Below are 26723 nucleotides of genomic sequence, written 5' to 3' on the forward strand. Positions count from 1 at the left end.
ACAATCTGGTGCGGCAAGTAGTCCCTTTCAGACCAGCTCTAGCTGGCTGGAGACAAGAGTCTCTCTGATTGGAAGATGGCCCACGTCGGGGATCCACTTACCCATTCGAATAGCAGCAAGAAGATCACTGCGCGCATCGCTTATGGGTGGCTGTGCAGTTTCTTGTCGTTTTGCCTCGGCTACGGGGGGGCCATGCATGGGGGAAGATGAGAGGGAAGAGCTTGTGCCAGGAGGGCCTGGTGGGGGCGGCGGGGGGCCCGGAGGGGGCGGGGCTGTGACCACCAGCCCAGTGGAGGGCGGGTGAGGGGGCACCGGGTAGGAGGGCCCGGCTGCTGCTGGGAAGGAGGGCTGCGTGGGAATCTGGAGAGGACTGACGAAAGCAGTTTGTGCTGAAGGGATCATGGGGGGTGGAGGGGGCGGAGGTGGTCCCGAGGGGTTGTAATATTCAATGATCTGGGCTGGGATCATCCTGTTAGAGAGAAAACACAGAGTCATTTAAGCAGCAACAGAGGGTCACACCTGAGGCTCTGACATGCCTAATGGAAAGCCTCTCCCAAACACAATACATATTGTCATTTGGATTTAAGACACTGCAGGATGCAATATCCACTGCTGGGCCAGTTGTTTCCACAGGTTTACATGATTCACTACGACAGAGTTTATGATCATTCACTGAAATGCATCCAAAAGATAACCCCTCAAAGAGGAATTTCCTGTGAAATGCTAGGTAAGAAGAGCAACACAAATACATCCTTTACACTGGGCATCTCAAACGCAGGTGGCTCACAAACTTGTCTTATAAGGGTTCTGTGGCCAGTCAGATTTGGAAAATTCTGTATTTTATATCTCATCTCCATGGAAGTTCCTCAAGCCTACAATGCCCATCAGAATATAAAAAGCTTTGAAAAGTCCTACAGCCAAGAAAGCTGCTGAATTCTATTTAGTCTAAGGTTGTCCAAAGCAGATGGACCCCAGACTCTCTTTTGACCTGACACCTAGAGCCTCAGAACAAACTTTGGGACTCCTGACTTAACAAGAACCAGGGAAACAGCCAGAGCTGAGTGGTCAGGGAGGGTGCCCCGAAAGATGAGGGATGTCTGTTCAGAAACTGGTACACGCTGCTCTGGACTGAAGGACATGTGGTTAATGGAAACACACGCTCGACTTTCCTAGGCACTGCCTCTGAGGGGAACTCAGAGCGCCAAGGCAGCCTATGAAAACACAGGTGGGTGCCTAAATTACCAAACACCCCAAGATGAGGGTCTTTCCCAGGGCCGAGTGAATTTCACTGATCAACAGGAAACAAGGTGGGAGAAGGATGAGTGGGCAGGAAGAGGTTATACAGCCAGGAGTAAGCACGGGGCGCTGCACTGCACAGTGCTCTCATTGGCGGTATGACTTCTCCCTGGTTCACCCAGGATATATACAGAAATTTCAGGATTTGGGACAGGTTCACAAAATCGGAGTTCCATTCTTTATCAATGCCTCTGCTTAACGATCCACTCACACATACACAAATGTGTGTTTTAAGGGAGTATACACATGAATACAGACACAAACCTGAGTTTTATCTGTAATAAGAAAAGGGAACAGCATAAGACTGTATTTCTTAACCAATAGTTTCCACATTCAGTCATTCTGGGCTGTACTCTGGCCTCTAAAGTATGACTTTTAATTAAAATTCTTATACACACATAGCAAGATTCCATTGCATGGTGAGTAGCAATCAGAGTACAAGGAATACCAAATTACCCATAGTCTGCTGGAGCCATGGGTGCCGAGGCCTGGGACCCCTCTGCGGCCTGTGGTGGGGGTGGCGGAGGTGGCTGCTGAGGTCTGTTCAGGGCCATGTGTCTCACCGACGCAGAGGGGGGTCGGTACTCATGCTCGGGGGCCTGGCTGGCCGGCCCAAGTGGCAGCGCGTCACCTGCTGCGTATGAAGGGGTGACGGGCTGTGGGTGCAGAGAATGGTTGGGAGTGGCTGGATAAGAATAATCTGTGACATCCGATGCGTGAGACCTGGCATTCAAGAAAAGGGTGGGAGAAATTTAAGTTGAAAAGATTTCCACTAACCAGCACATAAGCATATATTTGAATAATGACATTGCCAATACACAGAAATCACACATTTATTTCCTTTACTGTAAACTAGGTCCAGCCTCATGAGAGCTTCCAAGCAACAACGTAATGACTCCGTTAGCAGCGAGCCCGGTGTTACATGGAGTCAGACTCACAGCTTTAAAGTGAGCAAGTCAGACAGATGGGCAAGCAGGACCAGCAGAGCCCCATTTCACACCATCTCAGCATATGGTCTTAAGAGAAAAGGCCACGAGACAAGTCCCACTTAATTCAAAAACAGCACCGAAGGCAGAGGACTTCAGTGGCCAGGAAGCTGATAGCAAATCATTAGAAATTACAAAATGGCAGATAAACTGGATAAATATTAACAGTAAGAACAGAAAAAGCAAGAATGAAGTACAGTGAAAAATCGTTCTCTTAAACAGAAGAAATGTATTTAGCCAAAAATGAAAGAACATGGTGCAATATGGAAGGGCCTTCCTGCTTCCTCTGAATGCACAGTCATGGGCGAAACGCTGGAAAGGATGGAGACTGTATGTTAGTTGACGGAGCTTCGTGAGGGGGCACAGGGACTTGTAAAGGTCACAGCTGCACAGAATGGTGTTAGTAAGGCACAGTCGTGCTCCTGGCCCGGTTACAGGACACATGGTCAGTATGGGGGCTGCATGTCCCCTCGTGATGGCCAAAGCGGGTGGGCAGCCTGAGGATGGCGATGCGGAGAGCAAAATGACAAACCCTCTGGGCGTTCTGTCCTCTTTCGTGCTCCCTGCCTGTTGCAGTGTCCTTGCATCACTCATAAACTCAATGCCCATTTTCCTCCTCTCCCACTCTTCTTTTCTTGTTCTGACTTTTCTCACATTTATCTGCTGGTTTCGGGTAGGATTCAGCTTGTGTTTCTCTCTCTGAAGGAAACAGGCAGACATACATGGGGATGTGGAGGAGCAGGGGAGACACCAACTGAACTTGGGTCTCAAAATCAGACAGTAGCTTCCCTTAACTGGAGCACCTCAGACATAAAAAAAAAAAAAAAAAAAAATCTTTCTACATGATCAGAGACTGTTTTCCCCCCTCCTAATTGCAATGTAATAATAACTAATAATTCACCTTTTTCCCCCTCTAATTGCAATATATACTGTATAAAACCCTAATATGCAAATAGACTGGACGGTGGAACAACCGGTTGCTATGATGTACTCTGACCACCAGGGGACGAGTGCGGGTGTTGGCAGCAGGCAGCAGAGCATGGAACATGGTGGGCATTGACTGCAACAAGTGAGCGGGGTGCCGGTTGCTGTCCTCGGGGAGAGCCTGTGGTGATTCTTTGCTCCCGTGTGCCACAGTCCCACCAGGCACTCACATCTGCTGCCAGCACTGGTCCCACTCGCACCCACTGCCAGTGCCAGAGATTGGCCTCTCTACCTCCCCCTGCTCCTGAGGGACGATTGGGGCTGGCAGCCACCTCTCACACCCGCTGTTGCAGCCATGGCTTGCATCTGCTGCTGGCGCCAGTCCCAATCATCAGCAGGTGCAAGTAGGGCAGGCACCATTAGCGCACGGGAGCTGCAGCGGCAGGAGCGGGGCTGCTGGCAGACAGGGGGCCAGGGCCCATGGTGGGAGGAGCTGGGCAGGGGCCGGCCCTGTGCCCATTGCAGCCTCGCAGCACACAGTTCTTTTCAAGATGCACAAAATTGTGCACTTGGCCACTAGTAAATTCTGTATTTAGGTGTGCATATGATTAAATCTTTTGAACTATGCAAACTGCTGGCAAGTTAAAAATGTTTTTAATGGGGAAACAACCTAGCATATTTTTATAATGTAAATACCTAAAACCCAGGAATCTTTGGTGATGTATGTTTAACTCTGTGTATGTGACTATGTCATATGCTACGTGTACAATTTCTAAAGGAAAAAAAAATGATCTGGAAAAATCTAGAGCGCTTCTCATGGGAGGAGGAGCCAGAAATTATGAATATTCTGGAATAATTTAGAGTGCTATCCTTATAAATAGCTTTGTGACATAGCCAAAAGGAGTCAATAAAAAGGAGGAAAGCCAGACAGATGAGTGAATAAAGGAACAGGCAGTGAATGTCTGAATTTGAGAATTACAGCTGGAGAGTTGTGGAGGGCAGGACTGAGAGGAAGGGTGGGCAGGACAGAGGACTGGTTTAGGAGTGAAGGCTCATTTAAAGAAGAGCCCAGTGGGCTGGAGGAGAGGTGAGAAGTGGGGTGACTGCTGGAGACAGAGACCTCCCATGCAGGAAGGTAGAAATCAGCTACAGAGACACACACCAATGTGGAGATGTGTGGGCTGGTCCTGTGACTACCTGTTATAGGAGAGAGAACTGGTAGGAGTGAGATGATATGGAAACAGGAAGAAATGTAAGCAGGAGAGACTTGGTGGGAGAAGCCAGGGACTCCCAGGGTTTTGTGGGTGGAGAGGTGGGCAGAGTCAGAGCTGTAATACAGCGCCCGGAAGAGGATGAGAAACAGCACAAGGACAACTGGGCATGGAGGTCTCACGTCTTCCAGATCAGTGAAAGAGAGCTGTGGGGAAGAATTTAATCAATTTCCATCCTGAATTTATGCTTAAAATCAAACCACTGCTGATAATCTACAGAGAGAGCAAAAATTTATGATTAGTTTACATGAACCACTTTTTATGTACAAAATATATTACTTATATGAAGTTTTATTATATACAAGCCATAAAACTTAATATTCAAAATTTCCTCAGTTACTTAAAAGCCATGATTCTAAATAATACTTAAAATAAGAATATAAAACATTAAAAAGTTAAAAGGCAGAAAGTATAGAGCATGATTCCAATTTTGTAAACAAAAAACATATATACCTTTACAATAAAAAGATAAAAAGGAAAAAGTACACTAAAATGCAAACAGTGGTTTCTCTGGATAATAGGATTATGGATAATACTTGAATGTTTTCTGTAATTTCCAAATATAAAAAAATTATTTTATAATAAGAAAAAGTGGTACACTTTAGTAAAATAAAAAAAATTTAAATTAATTTAAGGGATGTAATCCAAGTGCAATATTAATTATAATCTATTTATCTGGGACATGCATATAGTAAGAGGTCAGGAAAAACAGTATGAGACAAAAGGAAATTCTAAAGAAATAAAACTGATTAATCAATTTGCTTTTTGAAAAATAAAAAAGTAAAGATATATCTAAAAACATAAAAATTCAGATACTAAATCATCTGAATGATTTTATACCCAGCATGAAGCAATCTAATCTCAGATATTAGAATGAGCATCAACTATTCAACTGAGGGATTAAAAAAATTGTTTTTTTTCTGTCTGTACATATTGAAATAAGAGTGCAGAGTATTATAAAATAAAGTATATGTTTTGCATGAGAAAACAATACAACTAAATTAGCTGGGAAAAACGCACACAAAAAGCCAACTGACATATTGGGAGCTCTCAAATTTAAGTGCTTCTCTCACCCAAAGAACTATGTGTAGAATTGTCGACAGAAACAAACTGACATAATAGATGTATCAGTTAATAATGCGGATTTTTTTCAATAGATGGAATTATATATATGTTGAGATATATGCAATTTGATATGTATGCTATTTTGTTTTATTGACACAAGCTTCAAAGCTTCATATGTCAAATTTGCTGAAGGTGTTAACATCATAGATATTTTTGCTTAAAAATGTTGAATTTTGTGCCAAAAAAAGAACATTTGTGGGCACTTTTAATTCATTACTTTATTTTGAAGAGAAAGTTATTGTATACTTGGGGAAGCTAATGGTGAACATGCTCCACCTCAAGATACTTGTGAACGCTGGTTTAAACACTTTAAAAGTGATGATTTCAATGCCGAAACCGGTTTGGCTCAATGGATAGAGCGTCGGCTTGGGGACTGAAGGGACCCGGGTTCGATTCCGGTCAAGGGCATGTACCTTGGTTGCGGGCATATCCCCAGTGGGGGGTGTGCAAGAGGCAGCTGATCGATGACTCTCATCGATGTTTCTAGCTCTCTATCTCTCTCCCTTCTTCTCTGTACAAAATCAATAAAATATTTTAAAAAAATAAAAATAAAAAAAATAAAAGTGATGATTTCAATGTGAAAGACAAAGAACGTCCAGGTTAACCGAAAAAGTTTGAAGACCAACATTTATAAGCATTATTGGATGAAGATGCGTGCCAAACTCAAAAACAATTTGCAGAAAGATTAAACATTGTTCAGCAAACAATTTTCAATTGTTTACAAGCAATGGAAAATTTTTAAAAGAAAGGATAATGGGTGCCATATCAACTAATCAAAAGATAAATGGAAAAACCTAAAAGTCATCAGTAAAATGTTGCTTCAATGGCACGAAAGAAAGTCTTTCTTGCATCAAATTGTGACTGGCGATGAAAAGTGGATTTATTTTGAGAATCCCAAATGCACAAAATCATTGGTTGATTCAGGTCAACCATCAATATCGACTGCAAGGCCAAATCACTTCAGAAAGAAGACAATGCTCTCTTCGTTTGGTGGGATCAGGAAGGTGTGATGTATTATGAGCTTCTAAAACCAGGTGAAACCATAAATACTGATCACTACTGACAATAAACAGTCTATTTGAACCATGCTTTGATCATGATTTCAGAAGACACAGCAAAGTAATCTTGCTTCATGATAAAGCACACACTTCAAAACCAGTTAAAGACACGTTAAAAGCTCTTGCCTCAGGAGTATTAACCCACCCGCTGTATTCACCAGACTTGCTCCTTCAGAGTACCACTTGTTCTGATCGGTGGCACATGCACTTCCTAAGCAGCACTACAAAGCATACGAAGAAGTGGAAAATTGGGTCTCTGAATGATTTGCCTCAAAACAAGAAAAGTTCTATTGGGACAATATCCACAGATTACCTGAAAGATGGGGAAATGTGTAGCTAGCGATGGACATTACTTTGAATAAAGCACTTTTGATGTTTCTCTTAAAATTATCGTGTTTTCTTTGATTACAAATTCCGCAATTACATCTAGTAAAGATCTAACCTTGAGACTAGAGCTCAATTAAAGCTCTAATAATTCTCTAATATTTAGCAGATAACAAGATAACAACTTGTACAGAAAAATTACCTAGAACTTGCCTCATATCCAACCCATGACTTAGAAGCCTTCTGGGGCAGGAACATTCACAGGCCCTGTAACTACCAAATGTTAAGCAGCTTCTGCCACAGTCTGTGCTAAGCATTGAAATCATAAAGACAAAATTTATTTTAAAAGGACACAGATCTAAGGCCAGGTCCAGGTTGTTGCTGTTTTTGAAACATCCTTCAATCACATAGGAATTCTCTGTTCGAATTTTTAAATGCTGATGGAAGACTTAGAGAGATCATGCAAATGCAAGACAACAACTTTACAAGAGCAGAAATAGGAAATTAAACCATAATTTAAAATTGACTAGTCAGTCCCTGTTGTTCAATGAATCCCTTTTGTGACAAATGTGACTTATTGTTCACATCATTCACACCTGCAAGAAATATTTTTACTTAATTGCTAACACAGTTTTAAAGTAAACACCAACAGAATTCTTGTGAAATCAGAGCACATAAGATTAAGGAACTAAAGAAATAAATATCTTTTGTTCATCACTTTTTACAAAGGTTACCAAAAGAGCAAAGAAATTATTCCTTGACCACATCAATTACTACCTACCGATTGTATTGATATCAAAGAGCAAAAGTAATTCAACTCTAAGCTGAAGAGTAAGACAAAGAATTAAATTATTACAATAAAAATGTAAGTCACTGGGGTGTGTGTGTGTGTGTGTGTGTGTGTAAGCCCAAATTCAGAATCCATGTTAAAACACTGCATATCCAGATTAACTGAACAAGAAAGTAAATCGGAGATATGAAAAGTCATCCAATGTGACCCAACACATAATAAAACTACCTTAAAGTATTATTTCAATATTCATGTGTTGTTCATGAATATATATATATATATATATATATATATATATATATATATATATATATAATATATATAATTTTTTTTTTTTTTTTAAGAAAAGATGTGAGCCGAGACCGGTTTGGCTCAATGGATAGAGCGTCGGCTTGGGGACCAAAGGGTCCCGGGTTCGATTCCGGTCAAGGGCATGTACCTTGGTTGCGGGCATATCCCCAGTAGGGGGTGTGCAAGAGGCAGCTGATCGATGACTCTCTCTCATCGATGTTTCTAACTCTCTATCTCTCTCCCTTCCTCTCTGTACAAAATCAATAAAATATATTTTAAAAAAAAAAAGATGTGAAACATTCTGTAGCCTTATAAATACCAAAACCACTATTACCAGTCACATCCAAGGAATAAATAAAATGAAACACTACTCAGAGGCATTACTACACACACACACACACACACACACACACACACACACACACCTAGTATCTGGGGACAGGGATCCCTCGGAAGATGCTCCGTGGTACACACTCTGAGACAACCTGTTGTCGGGTCTGAGCTCTTTGTCATACGCCATCATATTCCACTCCTGGCGCCTGTTTCTGGCTTTTCTAACCTTTTTCACCTCACGGGTTGTGCCATCTATACGTTTTTGCTCCTGAAGTCCAAAAAAAGAAAAGCAAGCATGCCGAGACAGGAGAGAAAGACAACAGGTTAAATGCAGTTATAATGCTCAGGACACAAGCATGATGTGCAGATAATGTCAGAAAATTCTAGCACAGTGTCTACTCCTATCCAACACAGACCCCCCCAAAGTAATAAATACTTAACTATTTAACCCAATAAATGAAAATTATTCTGCTGCAACTACCAGAATTACTATCATTTTTTAGTAATTGCTTCAGCAAATTTTCATCTTACTAGGCGTTTAGCTGATTTTAAATATAACTTTTAGATCTATAGTATACAGATAAAATGTCTGATGGCACCATACAGATAAATCATTTCCCACCCCTACATAATTTTGACTGGCTTGTTAACTTACAATTTAAAAAAAAAATAATTCAAAATGTTCTTTTTCCAGTTTCTACAAGAAATATTTAAGCTAATCCTGCAATGAGCTAAACCCAAAACAAAAACAAGGCACGAACTTACCTTCCCATACAAAGACTCATTCTTGCCCCAGCCCTACTTTGCCAGCAAAAATGTATCCAATAAATACGTAGGTACTTCTTTAAAGGCGAGAACAATTATTTCTGTTGTTTATAAATTTTTTCCTGGTTCTCTCATAAAATTTTATGATCTCTAAGGACAAGAACTATGTGCTCTAAGTTCTATACTCCTTTTACAGTCCTTCCACAAGTGATTTACCTAGAGTGCAAACACAATCAATGCTGACTAAATGGCCAAATCCAGGTGAGCTTAGAGAACTTGCTATGGCATCGAAGATACAAAAGGAAAACAACAATAACAACAAAAAGATGTGTGTCTGCCCTCGCGGAGCCTGTAGTCCAGTTGGGGAAGCCTACAAAATCATAGAAATAAATGTCTAATTATAATAAAATGCAGTAAAGCATATATGCATCACGTGTAGAATGTTGTCTCAGCTGGAAGTCAGGGATAGCGTCCAGGAGTGAGAGGGAAGACCTACCTGTGAGTGGCTTGGACTGCAGGGAGCCCATCAGAGCAGCTAAGAGAGGACTGAGTGGGCATGGGCTCCAGGAGGAGGAAGAACACACTTAGGAGAAATGAAAGAAGGTGAGCGGCAAATGAAGGTTAATGGCCCCAAAGAGCTGAAAGGTAGGCAAGACCTTAAAGGCTACGTTTAAAATGTTTTGTTTTTTTTTTTAATCTCAGAAACAGTGGGAAAGCACTGAAGAATAAGAAGGGAAGGGCTGACAGACTGAAGAAGAAGAGGCATTTGAAAAGATCCTTCTAGGATGGGGAGCACACACTGAAGGAGAAAGGTAGAAACACCAGTCAGAAAGCTATTCAGGTTGTCTAGTGAGGATGGTAGGCAGCTCATGATGGTAGTGAAGACACACGATTAGACTGTTTTTGGATAAGGAGGTACAATGTATTGGCAAAGAAGGTAAACGTGAAATTCACAGAACATAAATAAAGGGTTAATAAAGATGAATAGATGTGTAATGCAAATTAGATTTTTTTGGAGGGAAGGAGGGCTCATAAAAAAAGACAATATCCAGGACTGGAGGAGGCCTGCTAAGAGTATAAACTGGTTCAGTGTTTTAAGGGTCAGGAGCAATAAGATGGTATCTCTCAAAATTTAAAACTCACATTCAACTTCCATGAATTTGCTCTGAAGAAATATCTGCATGTGAGTACATGGATATCCACTACAGTATTGTAATAGTAACAATTTGGAAACAACCTAAATATTCATTATTCTAGTAATGGGCAAATAGTTTATGATAACTATTAAAATGCTACATAACTTCATAAAAAGAACAAAGTACATCTTTACTTATGGCAATATATGTGTATGCCTGTATGTATAAGTTGCATATAGTACAATTCTATGCATATAAAAATATTTTGTGAAATGTATATGCATATATTTGTGAACTGAAAAAAATCTAAATCTAAAAATATGTGTGCCAAGCTGCTAAATGTTAACATAGTTATGCCCATGGAAGAAAAACATATCCCCAAATTTTCTAAACTAATGCATAATAGTTTAGTATAATTTGAGCATTTCACAACTTGCATGTATTGTTTGTATACTTACACACACACACACACCACCACCACCACCACCACTGCTACCACCACCACCACCAACAACAAAAAGGAGGGAGATTTCAATGGATTCCAATACACATCCTAATTAAGAACCACTGTATTAAATTAATTAGACTATCCCCCTTACTTTTAAGAGATGAATGCTAACATATTTAGGGACTGTTACAATAACTCTCTTTGCAATAATTTAGCCTCCAAATTTACCCATCAATCTGCACACACCACACACACGTGTGACATGATGTTAACAGTGATGCATCTATGCTCCAACTACAGTGGCCTACATTCAAATCTCTAGAAAATGCCAAACTATTCCCTAGACCAGAATGACCTTAGCTACTTTAGAAGCAGTTCACCTCCTCTGCCCGCCACTCCTCCAGCACCCTCTCACGTACATGTGCTCGCACATGCGCCCACAAACACACCTGCACCCACACTGACTTGAGCTCACTTCCACCCACGGGTGGACCTGTGAGATACCCCGAGGCTGTCCTAGACACTCACTTCCTCGTCTCTGTCATCCCATCTTGTCTTCTCATCCCCAGCACAGCATACTTCTCCTTCACAACACTTACCAGCACTGTAACTGCATACTTCCAACTACGTGTTAATTTGCATAATTTAAAAAATGTTTTTAATGGATTTCTCACATCCAAATTTTCTAAACAAATTTTTCCTTCATATAGACTTGTCAATACCAAATTGAAAGTGACTTGCTTTCTAGAAACCCCAGAGGATTTCCAGAATGAAGGACATCTTGCCTTATTTTCTGCTCCTATATAAAGGAGATTTGTATTAGAATTTCTCATTTCTTTCCCTCTTTACGAGTTCCAGAGGGCTGCATGATTATTTAATGCTTGTTTCCCCCACTCTATTGAAATCTCCATCAGGGTGGTAATCCAATCATTTTCACCACTGCTTATCCAGCATTAAAAGACTTTTTTTTTTTTTTTTTTAAGAGAACCTTAGAAGCATGGAACACTGTCGAATCTCAGAGGGGAAGCGGGGTGAGGGTGGGGAGGGAAGAGATCAACCAAAGAACTTGTATGCATAATCAAGGATGTAGACAATATATGGTGGTGAAGGCCTGGGGTGGGGGACAGGGGAGGGCTAGAAGGGGTCAATGAGGGAAAAAGGGGATTTTTGTAATACTTTCAACAATAAAGATTAAAAAAAATCATTATATAAATGAATGAATAAAAAATAGTTATCAGAATTTTATGTGTTTGAACAATGTGGAATGAGATAAAACTGCCAAGGAAATAATTAAATTTGATGACACAATAATCATACATAGATTATGACTGTTTTCCCCTGAAGAACACTAGTGAAAAATTAAATATTTTTGCCAAAAGTATCACTGAGAAGGGAAACCTAGAAGGTAACTTAAAAGGACTTTTGCCTGGTTACTGCCAAGAAGTGTGGGGATTAAGACGAACATGACTAAGTATCTGTTTCCTTTCTGTCCCAGAGAGTGGGGTCTTCCTTTTCTCCACCTGAATACTTCGTAGTTTCTTGGCTTGAATAATCCTTCATTTGAGAACTCAGCAACTCTTCCAAGATTTCCCAGTTAATCCCAACCCATGAGCACAAGAAAAGAGGAAACCAAGCCTTTGGAATTCTCTCCTAGAATTCAGTGGTAATATCTTACACTTACAGTCTGCAAATTGTTATCATGTACTCTGTTGTAAATCCTAGTTTCAAATTTCAAATTATCTTCCATCTCAAATTATCTCTCCTATTGAGCTAAGACAATTCCTCAAAATCTTAAGACCTCGAACCCACAAAAAGGTAAGCATTTCTCTTAACTAAAGCACTCTAATATTTGTCAAGGAAACCAGATGGTCATTTTTAAAAAAAACATAGCTTACATTTAAAAAGTCTTAGCAAATATTAGCCTTTGGAGAATTAACTCTTCTCAGTGGCTTAAGCCTAATTTCTGGCCAAAGGAACAATTTTCAAAATATAAGTCCCCACACCTGCAGAGAGTGAGCTTGTCCCTCCAAGAGTGCTCACAACCTCAGAAGTGCTTCTCAACCTTCAGACTTGCAGGGACCTTGCCTCCCTCCACCCACCACAGAAGCCTCACGTCCAGTAAATACCATCGTCTGAACTTGCAGATCACACGCTTTTCAATCCAATATGAACAGCTCACTAAAGCATTAATTACAGGTAGGTGGCAATCCAGTTATGAAGAAAGCTTTAAAATGATGGAAGCAAATAATTATTTCTGATATGGAATACTGACTGCTTTATCAAACTTGAAAGAACAGGAGAAAAATTCTAAAACATGGTTACAAACAAAACTGAAATTTTAGCCACTATTTTTGTGAAAGCAAAGCAAGTGTTAGAGAACAAATCAAGAGTATTTACCAAAAAATAATATTACTGTGTTAGACTGACTTGTCTGTATCCTCCTGAATAAACTACAATCTCTAAAAAACCTTCATCACTAAATCCAACATTTCAACCATTCAAGTAAAGAATTTACTTATTGCTTTCCAAACAAGAATCCATTTACACATATATACACAGTTCTCCTAAAGGAATTATTTACCTTTTGACGCCTTTTCTCTTTCCTTTTGTCTTCTGTGTCCTGTAGCATTTTTTCTTTCCAGAGGTCAAAGAAATAGGAAGGATCAGTATAGAACTTCAGCCCATCCTTTTTATCATCTCTAAAAATCAAGATATTACAAGTCAGGGGGAAAAAAAAGACTGTTAGATATCTTCATATGGGAATAACATAATTCTTTTTTTTTTTTTCTCTTTTCTTTAAGAGAGAAAAACATTGATGTGAAAGAGACAGATTGATTGGTTTCCTCCTGCACATGCTCCGACCAGGGCTGGGAATGGAGCCTGCAACCTAAGTATGTGCCCTTACCTGGAATTGAACCTGGGACCCTTCAGTCTGTGGGCCGACACTCTTTTTCAATGAGCCAAACCTAATTGACTTTTAACTCATGAGATTATAACATCTTCAGGGGGGCATTTTAACTGTCTATACAGTATTAAGTTTCTCAGATTTCCTTACTTGAAAAAAAGGTGTAAATATTCAAGAACATCAACTTTTTCTAGAATAATCAGGTAAAAAAGTACTCTTGCAAAATTAGATTTAAATATAGAAAAGTACTCCTAAAAATCACAATATGGCTCAGAAACAGTAATATTCAATACCTCAATTACTTTAGGAAATGATCTGTTTATTCCAATAGGGGGCTATCTATACAGAAGCAGATGGATTCTTTACACACATTTACTTTTACTCTGGAGTGTCGATGTTATGAGGATAAAGATTAGTTAAGTATTTTGTCCCCTTTACTCAATGAGTTTTGCCCAATATCTAAAAATTCATTTAGAATAAAAGAAAAATATTCATAGTGTGTAAATGTGACTAAGAAAAACAGTAAAGACATATTTTTAAAGTGGAAGTAACCAACAAAGAAAATTCACTTGTAGTCATTTCATTTTCAGGCACTGCTATAATTACTATGGTCTAGAGAATATTTCAAGTCTTTGTATAAGTTATTCATTAAAATAATGCAGCCAACATGATTTCAAAGTATAATATAAATCAATAGTATATCTAAAACTAATCATGATATGAAGTAAATACTCTTCGTCTATCAATGCTTTAAAAGTATCTGGCCTATAAAGGAAGAAAAATACATTTCAAATCGGTATTTCATTAAGTCATTTAAGGCACAGAGAGGAAGCAAAAATCAATGAAATAAGTATAGGAAAGAGTTTATACCCAAATAATCAAAGAAAGCTACGTGAATTATTCAAGGGGCAAAGTCATCTGTCCTGTATCTCCTGCTCTGCCATGTTCTGTAAACTCTTCATCAAATGATAAAGGCCTAGTTCCTCCGAGGGCTATTCTGGCTACTCTCTGAAAACCACTAACAAACCAGTGCATTGTACTCTATGCTTTAACCTCAGATTACTTAAAATCCTTTCTTTGCCAAATTTCTAACTGATAAGCAATGTGCAGTAAAAAATTTCATTAATAACATTATCGTGAAAAATGTAATGTTTCCCTAAATACTAGACCTTCAATATAGATAAAAATATAGAAATTTTTTTGAACTTGCTGCAAAATTTAAGATGTACAATAAATTCACATTTTAAAAGAATGAAGCTAATACTTAAAAGAGGTCAGAAACTCACATAACTAAACAAATATTAACCCTGACATAAAAACATAAGAAGAAATATCCTATGTTCAAAGAACTGAACACTTGGTTTTTCAGTCACATTGCACTTCTCATATATTAACTATGTTAGGACAGTGTCATACTTAAGCTCAAATGCAAAAGTTTGTGCTTTACATACCCCAAATATTAGTATATTGAGCAAAAAAGAAAAGAGAAAGAGAATTCATGGACATGGACTATAGTGTGGTGATTACAGGGAGGGGGAGGAGGAGGAAAAGTGGAAATAGGAAAGATCAGTATAGAACTTCAGCCTATCCTTTTTATCATCTCTACTAGAGGCCAAGTGCATGAAATTCATGCACGAAGTAGGGAGGTGTCCCTCAGCCCAGCCTGTACCCTGTCCAATCTGAGACCCCTTGAGGGATGTCCCTCTCACAATCCAAGACTGCTGGCTACCAACTGCTTGCCTGCCTGATTGCCCCTTACTCCTTCTGCCTGCCAGCCTGATCATCCCCTAAGCACTCCCTTGATAGCTTGATCAGTACCTCTCTCTCCCCTGCTGGCCCAATTACCACTAACTGCCCTCCCCTGCTAGTCTGGCCACTCCTAACTGCCCTCCCCTGCTGGCCTGGTAGCAGGGGAGGAAAGTTAGGGGTGACCAGGCCTGCATGGGAGAGCAGTTGGAGTCCACTAGGCTGGCAGGGGTGGGACATTAAGTCGCCTCCAACTGCCCTCCCCTGCTCGCCTCAGTGGCTCTCTCCTGCTTCACTATTATCCTCCTCCCTGACTCTCCTTGACCCCAGATAGTGTGTGCTTAAGAGCTGAGCACTTTGGACAGCCGGTGTGGTTCAGTGGTTGAGCGGTGACCCATGAAACAATTTGTTTTTTATGCAATACATGTGTCTGGTTCTATTCTGGTCAGGGCACATGCCCAGGGCTTTGGGCTATTTGATACCTAACTGTTCCCCTTACAGTGTGTGCTTAGGGTTCTCCCATGCAGGCCTGGTCTACTTTCTTCTCCTGCCAGCTTGATCGCCCCCAACTCCCCTTCACTGCAGGCCTGGTCCTAGCCGACTGCTCTCCCATATAGGCCTGGTTACCCCTAACTGCCCTCCCCTGCAGGCCTGGTCACCTCTAACTGCCTCCCTCTGCAGGCCTGGTCTCCCCAACTGTTCTCCCCTGCATCCAAGTTGTCCCTAATTGCCCTCCCTTGCCAGCTTGGTTGCCCCTAATTTCCTTCACATGCCAGCCTGGTCGCCCCCAAGTACCCTCCCCTGAAGGCCTGGTCCTCCCCAACTGCCTTCCCCATGCAGGCCTGGTCACCCCAAACTGCCCTCCCCTGCTGGCCTGGTTTCTCCCAATAGCCTTCTCCTGCAAGCCTGGTCCCTCTCAACTGCCCTCCCCTGCCTGTCCAGTCACCCCTAACTACTCTCTCCTGAAGGCCTGGTTACCCCCCCCCCCCCCCCCGCAACTACCCTCCCCTGCAGGCCTGGTTCCCCCCAACTTTTTCCCCTGCAGACCTGGTCCCCCCAACTGTCCTCCCCTGCTGTCCTGATCTTCCACAACTGCCCTCCCTTGCAGACTTGGTCTCTCCCAACTGCCTTCCCCTGCAGACCAACCTTGTGGTGGCCATCTTGTATTCACATGGGGGCAGCCATCTTGTTTGTTGGAGTGATGGTCAATTTGCATATTACTCTTTTATTAGATAGGATAAATCAAGATATTATAAGTTGGGGGGGGGAAGACTGTTACATATTTTCATATGGGAATAACATAATTAAATTTAAAATATTTAATGGCGCTGCTATTCTTTTTTTTTTTTTAATATATTTTTATTGATTTTGTACAGAGAGGAAGGGAGATAGAGACTCTCTCCTGCTTCACTATTATCCTCCTCGAAGAGAGAGAGTCATCGATCAGCTGCCTCTTGCACACCCCCTACCGGGGATATGCCCACAACCAAGGTACATGCCCTTGACTGGAATCAAACCCGGGATCTCTCAGTCCCTAAGCCGACGCTCTATCCATTGAGCCAAACTGGTTTCGGCAGCGCTGCTATTCTTAAACACACTATTAAAAAAAGTCAAGGAGATTTTTATTTTCATAAAACTGAATATACACATACAATCCTATATAGTAAAGAAGTAATATGCAAATTGGCCATCACTCCAACACACAAGATGGCCACCCCCATGTGGTAAAAGATGGCCACCCCCATGTGGTCAAAGATGGCCACCCCCATGTGGACACAAGATGGCCAGCAGGGAAGGGCAGTTGGGAGGGACCAGGCCTGCAGGAGAGAGCAATTGGGGGTGACCAGGCTGGCAAGGGAGGATAGTTAGGGGTGACCAGGCCTTCAGGGGAGGGCAGTTAGGGGCAATTAGGCCAGCAGGGGAGCAATTAGGCATAGATCAGACTGGCAGGAGAGTGGTTAGGGGGTAATCAGGCTGGCAGGCAGAAGTGGTTAGGGGCAATCAGGCAGGTGAGAGTTTGGGAGCCAGCAGTCCTGGATTGTGAGAAGGATGTCCAACTGCCCACTTAGGCCCACCGGGATCGGGCCTAAAAGGGCAGCTGGACATCCTCAAGGGGGTTCCAGATTAGAGAGGGTGCAGGCTGGGCTGAGGGACACCCCCCTCCGTGCATGAATTTTGTGCACAGGGCCTCTAGTGTGTGTGTGTGTGTGTGTGTGTGTGTGTGTGTGTGTGTGTGTGTATGTATGTCAATTTATTTTTTATGCAATTAAAATTTTAAGATCATCACAAATATTTCATCTTGTTCCTAATTATTCACATATAACTGTTTAGTTGAACACAAGCGAAATTACTAGTTAAAACTTCAGGCTTACAATACCCTATTTACATATATCATTGATTTTAAATACATGTGCTAAAGCTTCCAGAAAAATATCCTTGTTCCTTAGAAGAATGTGGCATCAAATGTGAAAACATCAGTGTTTCCATGGGCTCTCACATTTTTTTTTTTTTTTGAGAGAACCTTTCTCCCCTTCCTGAAAGAAAGGGATGTAGCAGGAACTGCTGCTTTGCCAACAGAGCTATAGGTCCAAACTGGGACTCTTGGACCATGAGAAGGTGCAGGAATTCAGACCAAGAAAAACTCTGGGAACCCCTGAGAAGGACCAATGGCCTACGAAGGCAGTAAAAAGAAGCTAAAAACTCACTGAAATCTGAAAGGCCTGGGTAGGACTATCACCCACAGGCTAATCCTGGGGGCAGTGAGGACTACCCCCCACCACTCTCCTTCATTCCTTCAGCCTCTGAAGGTAAAAAGATGGGAGAGGAACTCGATGTGCAGTGAGAAAGCATATGAAAAAGAAAAGGGAGACAGAAAAGGAAGTGACAGGAAATATGGAAAGAAAGCACATGTTATGGGAGGTAGTATAGGTGTTGTAGAAAGCATACATAGTTTCTTAATGTTAATTTTTTGCACTATTTGTTTTTCATTATTTTTCTTGGAAGTCTGGTCCTGATAATGTGTCCTACATTTTACAATAACAGAAAGTTAATTTGTTGACTATATTTTCACTCCTGAAAACCCCAAATGCTGCAGAATACATTTTCCTAAATTAAATAACAAATATCTCTGCAGGGCTGAAATGCTGAGACAGTTATTTTGCTGCATTCTAACTGATTATGAGGTCCCTTTCAGAGTGACTTTGAATATGAAGAACAACATAAATATACACAGTACTGTTATGTAATGTGCTCACTTCCACTTATGATGTCTACATTTAAAAGCTAATATTAGAACTCACATTTTTCTTGATAAGTTTATATTTTGAAATATTAACACTTTTAACAATGACTAATTTCACTGTAATACTGCAGTTATCTTCAAAGTTTGAAAGATACTTTCACAGAACTGTCACCCCCTTTGAACTTAGCAATACTGACAAGGCCTGGGAACCCCTGAGGCCATACCTGTATGGTGTCAGGATGTTCAGAGGAGGTGGTTTATCACTCTGGTTGTAGATGTCAGCTACAGGGTTAGGAATGCTGTTCTTTGAAACCACCTGCTGGTCTTGGACTGTGGAACTTTTGAAAGCTTTTTTCATGTTGATATCCTGCAGTGACACTATTTAGAGAAAAGGCCCCAAGTTGAGTAATATGAAGATAGTTTAATTGTTTACAAATAAGTACAATTTTAGTCACAATCATAAACATCTCCTAGAATAATCAAATAATGTTGTTTTCATTTAAAGACATGCTAAGGTAGCATGAGCTCCTTCCCTCTCATCAATCACAGTGACCTCTGTGAAGGCATGTCTTTCTTCCTTTGTAGCGATCTAATTACTCCACTGAACCTAATATTATAGCATTGTTATTCATTTAAATAGTATTCATTTAAATAGAAATCACACAGAAATATAGTTATGAGTATAACCGTCATGTAAATACATAGATATGGGCATCCTTGTGGAGGCATTAGAACAGTTAATACCATTTAATTATAATACATGTAGAAAAGATTTCTGCAGAAAATGTAAACACTGTATATATAAAAAAAAAGGCATTACTTTTTCCTGACACTATCATTAAAGAGAGACAGCAAAGCTTTTCAACACACAGTACTAGAAATTATATACATGATACAAAACTATACTAAGGAGTAAGAGAATCAGGGCTGATTATGCTTACTTACTTCTTATGTTTTTACAACTTTATATCTCATGTACTAACTCATCTGACTTTGAGACAAGCTTTTTGAGGTGGGCAAACTGGCCCATTAACCCACTTGACCAATGAAGCTGAAACTCGGATATACTGTAAAATCTCATAAAATTTAACCCTCAAGTTTCTCACAAGACTTTCCATTGTAAGAACAAACAAACAAAACAAAAAAAAACACCACAGAAACCTGAAGAAAGGTAAATATTTTTAAATCACTTTAATAGCAATCTGAAAGGTGAATGACGGGTCTAAGATGTTAACAATTCCTTCTCTAAATAAACCAAATAGGTATTAAAATTTTAGTTTTTTACAATAAAAGATTAATTTTAAAAATAAGATTAAAAAGCTCCACTATTTTTGTTGGAAAAGTCAGTTAAATTTAAGACATTAAAATTTAAATGTTCTACATTTTTGTTAAATTTCGAATTCACTAATTTAATTCTGACCTTTGAAAAAGACATTTTTAAATGAGGGATGACTTCCACAAATAACCACATTTAAAAAAACCTTCACTTTTTACTACTACTAATACTACTACTATTATAGGTCTAGTGAAAAACCAGATGCTAGGATCATTTTAATGCAATAAGAGAAACTATACCATTATACGAAGGTAAAAATAATTTTTAAGTTGAACATTTTTCTCAAAATAAACATGAAAGGGCATTTTTTATACCTTTTTTACAGATTCTCCCCACCCCCCAGTCTAATCTCAATCCTTCACTCAAAAGATAATGAAAGTGAAATTTTAAAAAAGAAATTAAGTTTTTTGTTGAAACTGCCACAATTTCAGGGTGCATCATTAAAATGATTACAGTTAACTAACTACACAGTGCTTGCCAATATGAACATTATTTTAAGATCCCAAAGTCTGAAGGCTTTCAGTAAATGCTATTTCTAAGAAGTTAAACCATCAAGATTATTTAAAAGCATCAACCCTAATAAGAACATGGGGAGGAAGCCTTCACTCTGCACACTCAGTATATACTACCTGCCCTCTTATCAATATCTTTGGATTGATTCTGTAATTTTTAAGGTAAGAAAGTATCTTTAAAATAACTACTAATGGCCTAAATTAGGACTTTTAATACTGAATGCAGTTAAAAAAAAAAAAAGAAAGAAAGAAAGAAAAAATACTTTAAAACAAATACTAAATGGGTAAAAAAAATTTTTTTAAAAAAGAGAGTATGGCATATGAGATACGACATGATATGAATCTCTTTTTTTTAAAATAAAATTTTATCTATTTCAGAGAGAAAAAAAAGGAGACAGAAATATCAATGATGAGAATCATTGATCAGTTGCCTCCTGCATGCCCCACATTGGGGAACGAGCCCACAACCCAGGCATGTGCCCTGAATGGGAATCAAATAGTGACCTTCTGGTTCATAGGTCGATGCTCAGCCACTGAGTGACACCGCCAGGCTGATGTGAATCTTTTAATTGCAAATTAACCCAAAGTTGTGGGTTGTCCCCCCTCACTATTCTTCTAGCAAGAGACAAGATGAAATATCAGCGTAGTAGCCCAAGGAAAAAGCAGTAATTGCCCTGCAATTAATTACTATTGTCTTGTCAAGATCACTGCTAGCTCATTGTTTTTGTGCAATTACATACCCTCTTCCACTGTCGAATCCAGCTGGGTAACTTTGACAGCAAGGCGATCAATTCTGTCTTGAAGAGAATTTGCTCTGATGTAAAAGTTGTTAGCCTCATTAAACAACTCACCAAATATGTCTTCAGCATGTTTGCCTGTAGGAGAAAATGAATGGAGAGAGCCATCTGTTGAGGCGGCCTTCACACATTCTCACACTGCCGATTACTGTTAACACAGGGATTTTGTGCAAATGATTATAAAAATAGTGTCACAGTCAAGGCCTTTAGAAGATTTGAAAATTTATTAGGGCTGTACACATATCTGAAATTGACCCACAGTTGTAAGAATTTAAAATACTGCAGATAGTACAGAATTTTTATTTAATTGCTACATGAGCTATCAAGCACGTTTGTTTTCCATTAAACTTGTAAAAAAATTACTCCAATTTTGCATGCTTTTTGTATAAATAGAATCTCAGTACCTAAATTTTCCTTTTATTTCCACGGATAATTCAATAAATCATGTTGGTTTCTAAATTTGGGATTTTATCTTATTCACAATTAGAAAAGTTAGGTATCTTTACATTGCGCCTGACACTTTCAAATGGCATTAAATTGTTCTAGTTCATATTTTAAAATCTAAATACTAGTATATAGTACTGTCTCTGGAACTTTCGAAAAATCAGTATTTTGTATTCTGAGTTAAATTGTTCTGTATGTATCACTTCTATATTCTTGTGAGTGCTAGACACAACTATCGATACTTTCCTTAAAGTGTAATTAATACATTTCTGAAAATCTGACAGGCAAGAAAAAAAATCTGCCTATGTTAAATTTCCAGATTCTAACACCATTTGTTTACTCATTCAACAAACATCTAGTCTGAGTGTGCCTCATTCAACACACATCTAGTCTGAATGTGCCAGGCACATCTGCATCCTATCTCCTCTGACAGAGATGCTACTTAAGATAAACTTTCTTTTTAAGAACAGTTTTAAGTTCATAGCAAATATGCACAGTTCCCCCCAACATCCAGGACCAGAGTGGAACATCCTATATAATAAAGAGGTAATATACAAGTTGACCATCACTCCAAAACCCAAGATGACCACTCCCTTGTGGTAAAAAATGGCCGCCCCCATGTGGACACAAGATGACAACCACAAGATACCGGCAGGGGAGAGCAGTTAGGGGCAACCAGGCCTGTAGAGGAGGGCAGTTGGAGGGGACCAGGCCTGCAGAGGAGAGCGGTTGGGAGGGACCAGGCCAGCAGGGGAGGGCAGTTAAGGGCAATCGGGCCAGCAGGGGAGCAGTTAAGTGTTGATCAGGCTGGCAGGCAGAAGCAGTTAGGGGCAATTAGGAAGGCAGGCAGGCAAGCAGTTGGGAGCCAGCAGTCCTGGATCGTGAGGGATGTCCGACTGCCCTCGAGGGGTCCCAGATTGGAGGGGGTGCAGGCTGCGCTGAGGGACACACCCCCTCCCCTTACACGAATTTCATTCACCGGGCCTCTAGTTTGTTATAATTGATGAACCCACATTGAATTACATGGTTTGCTCCCTGACCTCATCTAGGTCTACCGAAACATCCAAGTGAGACTTCCTCTAACAACTGTAGCTAATTAGCAACCCCTCACCACACACACACACACACACACACACACACACACACACACACCCCATCCCTTCCCTGCTCTAATTTTCTCCTCAGCACTTACTTATTCATCTTGTTTCCTGCCTATCTCCTTCCACTAGGCTGTAGGACCCAAGGAAATAAGAGCTCTCCTCTGTTCTGTGCATTGCTGTACCAATCAATCACCAAGGTGTAGTATATGCCTGGCTTAGAGAAGGTGCCCCCAAACATTTTGGAATAAATGAATAATATATTAAAATCAATTCTTCAGGATGAGGATTAGGGTGTGCAAGATCAGATGCCCCTCTCTGTGTTCTCACAATACCATAAGCTTGCCTCAATCGCAGGACTAATCACAGAACTCTAATCTTATCTATTTACGGAAGTTCTTTGAAAATATGAGCTATGCCTCTTATTTCTGCATTGTGCTAAGCCAGTGCCCATATTTCTTAAATAAAAGGCACATGGTCTACACCAGTTGTTAATAAGTATACAACCAACAAATGCTCCCTGTACAAGTTTGGGAAATGCTGGGCTACAAAGATTTAACATGTTTCTATGCCTTGGGGCATCTCAGAAGCCTTACTATGCTAACGTGTGTTAAGAATCTGCAAGAGAAGCAGCTAGCATATAACATTTTCAAGATGACTGGGCCTGGAAACACCTAATAACATCTTCCAGAACCACCGTCTTATGAAGCCCATTGGGGAAATGCCTGCCCATTAAGCTGGATGACCTGGAGACAAACACCATTTTCCAAATGCTTTATATCCAAGTCTGTCCATAGTTTGTTTTGAATGTCAGACATAGTTAAAATGTACCCAACTAATTTTTGTTTTTCTAGTTGATCATTCATAGCTTTAAAAAATTATTACAGCCCTAGCTTATTTGGCTCAGTGGATAGAGCATGAAGGTTCCGGGTTTGATTCTGGTCAAGGGCACATGCCTGGGTTGTGGGCTCAATCCCCAGTAGGGGGCATATAGGAGGCAGCCAGTCAATGATTCTCTCTCATCACTGATGTTTCTATCTATCTCTCTCCCTCTCCTTTCCTCTCTGAAATCAATAAAGAGATATTAAAAAAATTATTACAGTGCAACTCTAAAAAAAAAAAATCACATTCCTTTCCCTTTAGCTATGCAGAAATCTAATTAACAGGGACAGTATCACATGTCACCAGGAATGTGGAAGTATACAACAGTCTCTTGCAAAAGTTATACTAATATCTTCAAAACACAAAAAGTATGGTTAAGAACCACACCCTGGGAGACACTATAAATTGAAAAGGTTACATAACAAGTCCCTTCTATCTACAGTGCTTAATCCTATTTGGAAAAAAAAATTACAGATATATGTATATACATGCAATTGATATTATAATCCCATTGGAAGTTCTTGATTTATAAAAGAAAACACAGCACGCACGCGCGCGCGTGTGCGCGCGCACTCACACACACACACACACACACAGAATTAAAGACTTCAATATTTAATCTTTTGCCAGCTGCTGAAAGCTGACAAGTGACTAAAAAGAAGAATACTGAAGGAACTATAATTACTGCTGAACAAGAATAAAGTGTTGCAATTACAGTGTTCAGTTTTACAAACAACTTATTTGAAAAGCTTGATTTTAATCACTCTTTCAGTGGTACATCCATTAATAGCTATACTAAAATAATGGAAGACCACACTGAGATAAGTGGAATTCATTCATTTTTTGCTTACCAAGTATCTTCTTATAGATTTGTCAGGCCCATTATGAACTTGTGTCCAAGTATGTCAGGTTGAGAAGTATAAAAATTTTGCATGGTTTTTAAATTGCATTTAAAAGTGAAGGTTCATTAAAAATAACCAGTATGTTTGTTGTGAGTCCTTTCTGCAGAACAAGAAACCATTCGTGACAAAGTCCTTCAGACATTTTAATACACATATCTAGCACCTAGATATTGGGTTGTCAAGATTTTGGCTTATTGTTCTCTATTAAAAGGAAGTAAGATTCTTGGGAAAATGACTGGATATGAGGCTGAGGGGGAAAAGTACAAGATAACAGTAGACTATCTTGCTGTACTTTTCTTTTCTTTTCTTTAAAATATATTTTATCGATTTTTTACAGAGGGGAGGAGAGAGGGATAGAGAGCTAGAAACGTCGATGAGAGAGAAACATCGACCAGCTGCCTCTTGCACACCCCCTACTGGGGATGTGCCCGCAACCAACCTACATGTCCCTGACCAGAATCGAACCTGGGACTTTTCAGTCCACAGACAGATGCTCTACCACTGAGCCAAACCGGTTTCAGCTGTACTTTTCTTTAAAAAGTAAAGAAGTACTCAGAGATTGGTGGGGACATGGCAGGACATGGAAGCCAGCTTAAAAGGGCTCTGACTGGCCAAATGTGGGAAAATGTGAGCATCAAAATAAATAATAAAGATGATGGATTAAAACCCAGACAATAAATAAGAATCTATGAGTTCATATTGATACAAATAAACGAATGAATGAATAGGGGAAGAAGTACAAACACAACAGTATTCCAACTAATAAATGTAAGATAAATTATGGAATGATCAAAATCACCATTCGCAACTACTACAGTAAGAGTTTTTAGCAAAAATCATCAATGGATACTGAGAATAGTAAGGAGAAGTGGGATGGAAACAGGATATTACAGTCATAGTGTGTCTCCCCATATATGGAGACACTCAATTATATAGGGACAGGGCTGGGGAACCTTTACATTAGAAAACCCTATGAATAAAATGTTAACCAAAGATAAAAGTTAATGTGGGCACTCAAGGGACAAACAGATAATCTGTGCTTCCTCATAAAATGCACTGAGGACGATATCTCATCACTCTGCCATACATAGTCCTGACAATATCCTATATCTAATCATGAGGAAGCATCAGAAGATATAAACCAAGGGACAATCCACAAAAAATAAAGGCCAGTTTCCTTTAAAAATGCTAAGTCACAAAGTTAAAGAAAGACTGAGAGCTGTTCCAGATTAAAGGAGATCTATTAACATGTACATATATATGTCTGTATACATATATACACATATGTTGAGGAGATGAAGGAGAAAGCAGGAAAAAAAAGGTAAGTCTCTGAGGAAAAAGATGTGGTAAAATCTACACTCATAAAAGAGAAAGATGTAAAATGACCATACTTTTGCAACACCCACCAGCCAATCAGGAGTATGCAAATTAACCCAACAAAGATGGCGGGTTAATTTGCATATGCAGGCACCGGGCAGGATGCTGCTTGCTTCGTCGCCATGGCAACAACACAGGCGTTCCACACCACCCGGCCTATCCGGGCCTCTGGGCAGTGTGGGAAGGCAGAAAGGTGGATCCAGGCCAGAGCAAAGGTAGAAAGGCGGCTCGGTCAGGAGCGAAGGCGGAAAAGCGGAGCAAAGGCAATGCCGGCAGCCCGGGGAAGGAAGGCCCATTCTTGCGTGAATCTTCGTGCACTGGGCATCTAGTAATGTGTAAGTGAAAGTCGATGAGAATTCTTTGTTGTTCTTCAGCTTTTCAAATGAGTGGTATTATGTCAAAAACGTTTCAAGAAACTTTTTACAGTACTTGTAATAAAGTCCAGTTGCTAGTGAATTCCATAAAACAAGTCATAATTAGTGAGTCCTAAGCTTATTTTTTTTCTTTTTAAAGTATTTTTTTCTATTATGAAAGCAATCCATGCTTATTATGACATAAACACAAAAATAAACAATAAAAAAATGGCCTGAAGTCCAATCTAAATAATCTACTGTTAACATTGTGATCTTTGTTGTGTTTATAAGTCTGTGAAAAGTAAAACAAACCAACAAACAAAAAACAACACCCAAAACATAGTATATATCTCGATTCTTTGAAATGTCTTTGTATCAATGTAA

At 39.9% G+C, this 26723-nt stretch overlaps 1 protein-coding gene across 3 annotated transcripts in view; it reads right to left on the reverse strand.

Moving 5' to 3' along the window:
* Window positions 1–26723, reverse strand: part of WASF3 (WASP family member 3) — a 118996-nt gene that overhangs the window by 5040 nt on the left and 87233 nt on the right. Inside the window, exons 4-9 of one of the 3 annotated variants that reach the window (XM_084876266.1) lie at window positions 21228–21362; window positions 18864–19017; window positions 13329–13446; window positions 8491–8666; window positions 1753–2019; window positions 102–469 (exon numbers count right to left, since the gene is read on the reverse strand). In XM_084876266.1, the coding sequence (XP_084732392.1) occupies window positions 102–469; window positions 1753–2019; window positions 8491–8666; window positions 13329–13446; window positions 18864–19017; window positions 21228–21362 (1218 nt within the window). Of the gene's footprint in view, window positions 1–101; window positions 470–1752; window positions 2020–2814; window positions 2982–8490; window positions 8667–13328; window positions 13447–18863; window positions 19018–21227; window positions 21363–26723 lie in introns of all 3 variants that reach the window. The other 2 variants (XM_084876267.1, XM_084876268.1) reach the window with 2 other exon arrangements.

Source organism: Pipistrellus hanaki, assembly GCF_964339955.1.
Source record: "Pipistrellus hanaki genome assembly, chromosome: 3".
Taxonomy (NCBI): Eukaryota; Metazoa; Chordata; class Mammalia; order Chiroptera; family Vespertilionidae; genus Pipistrellus; species Pipistrellus hanaki.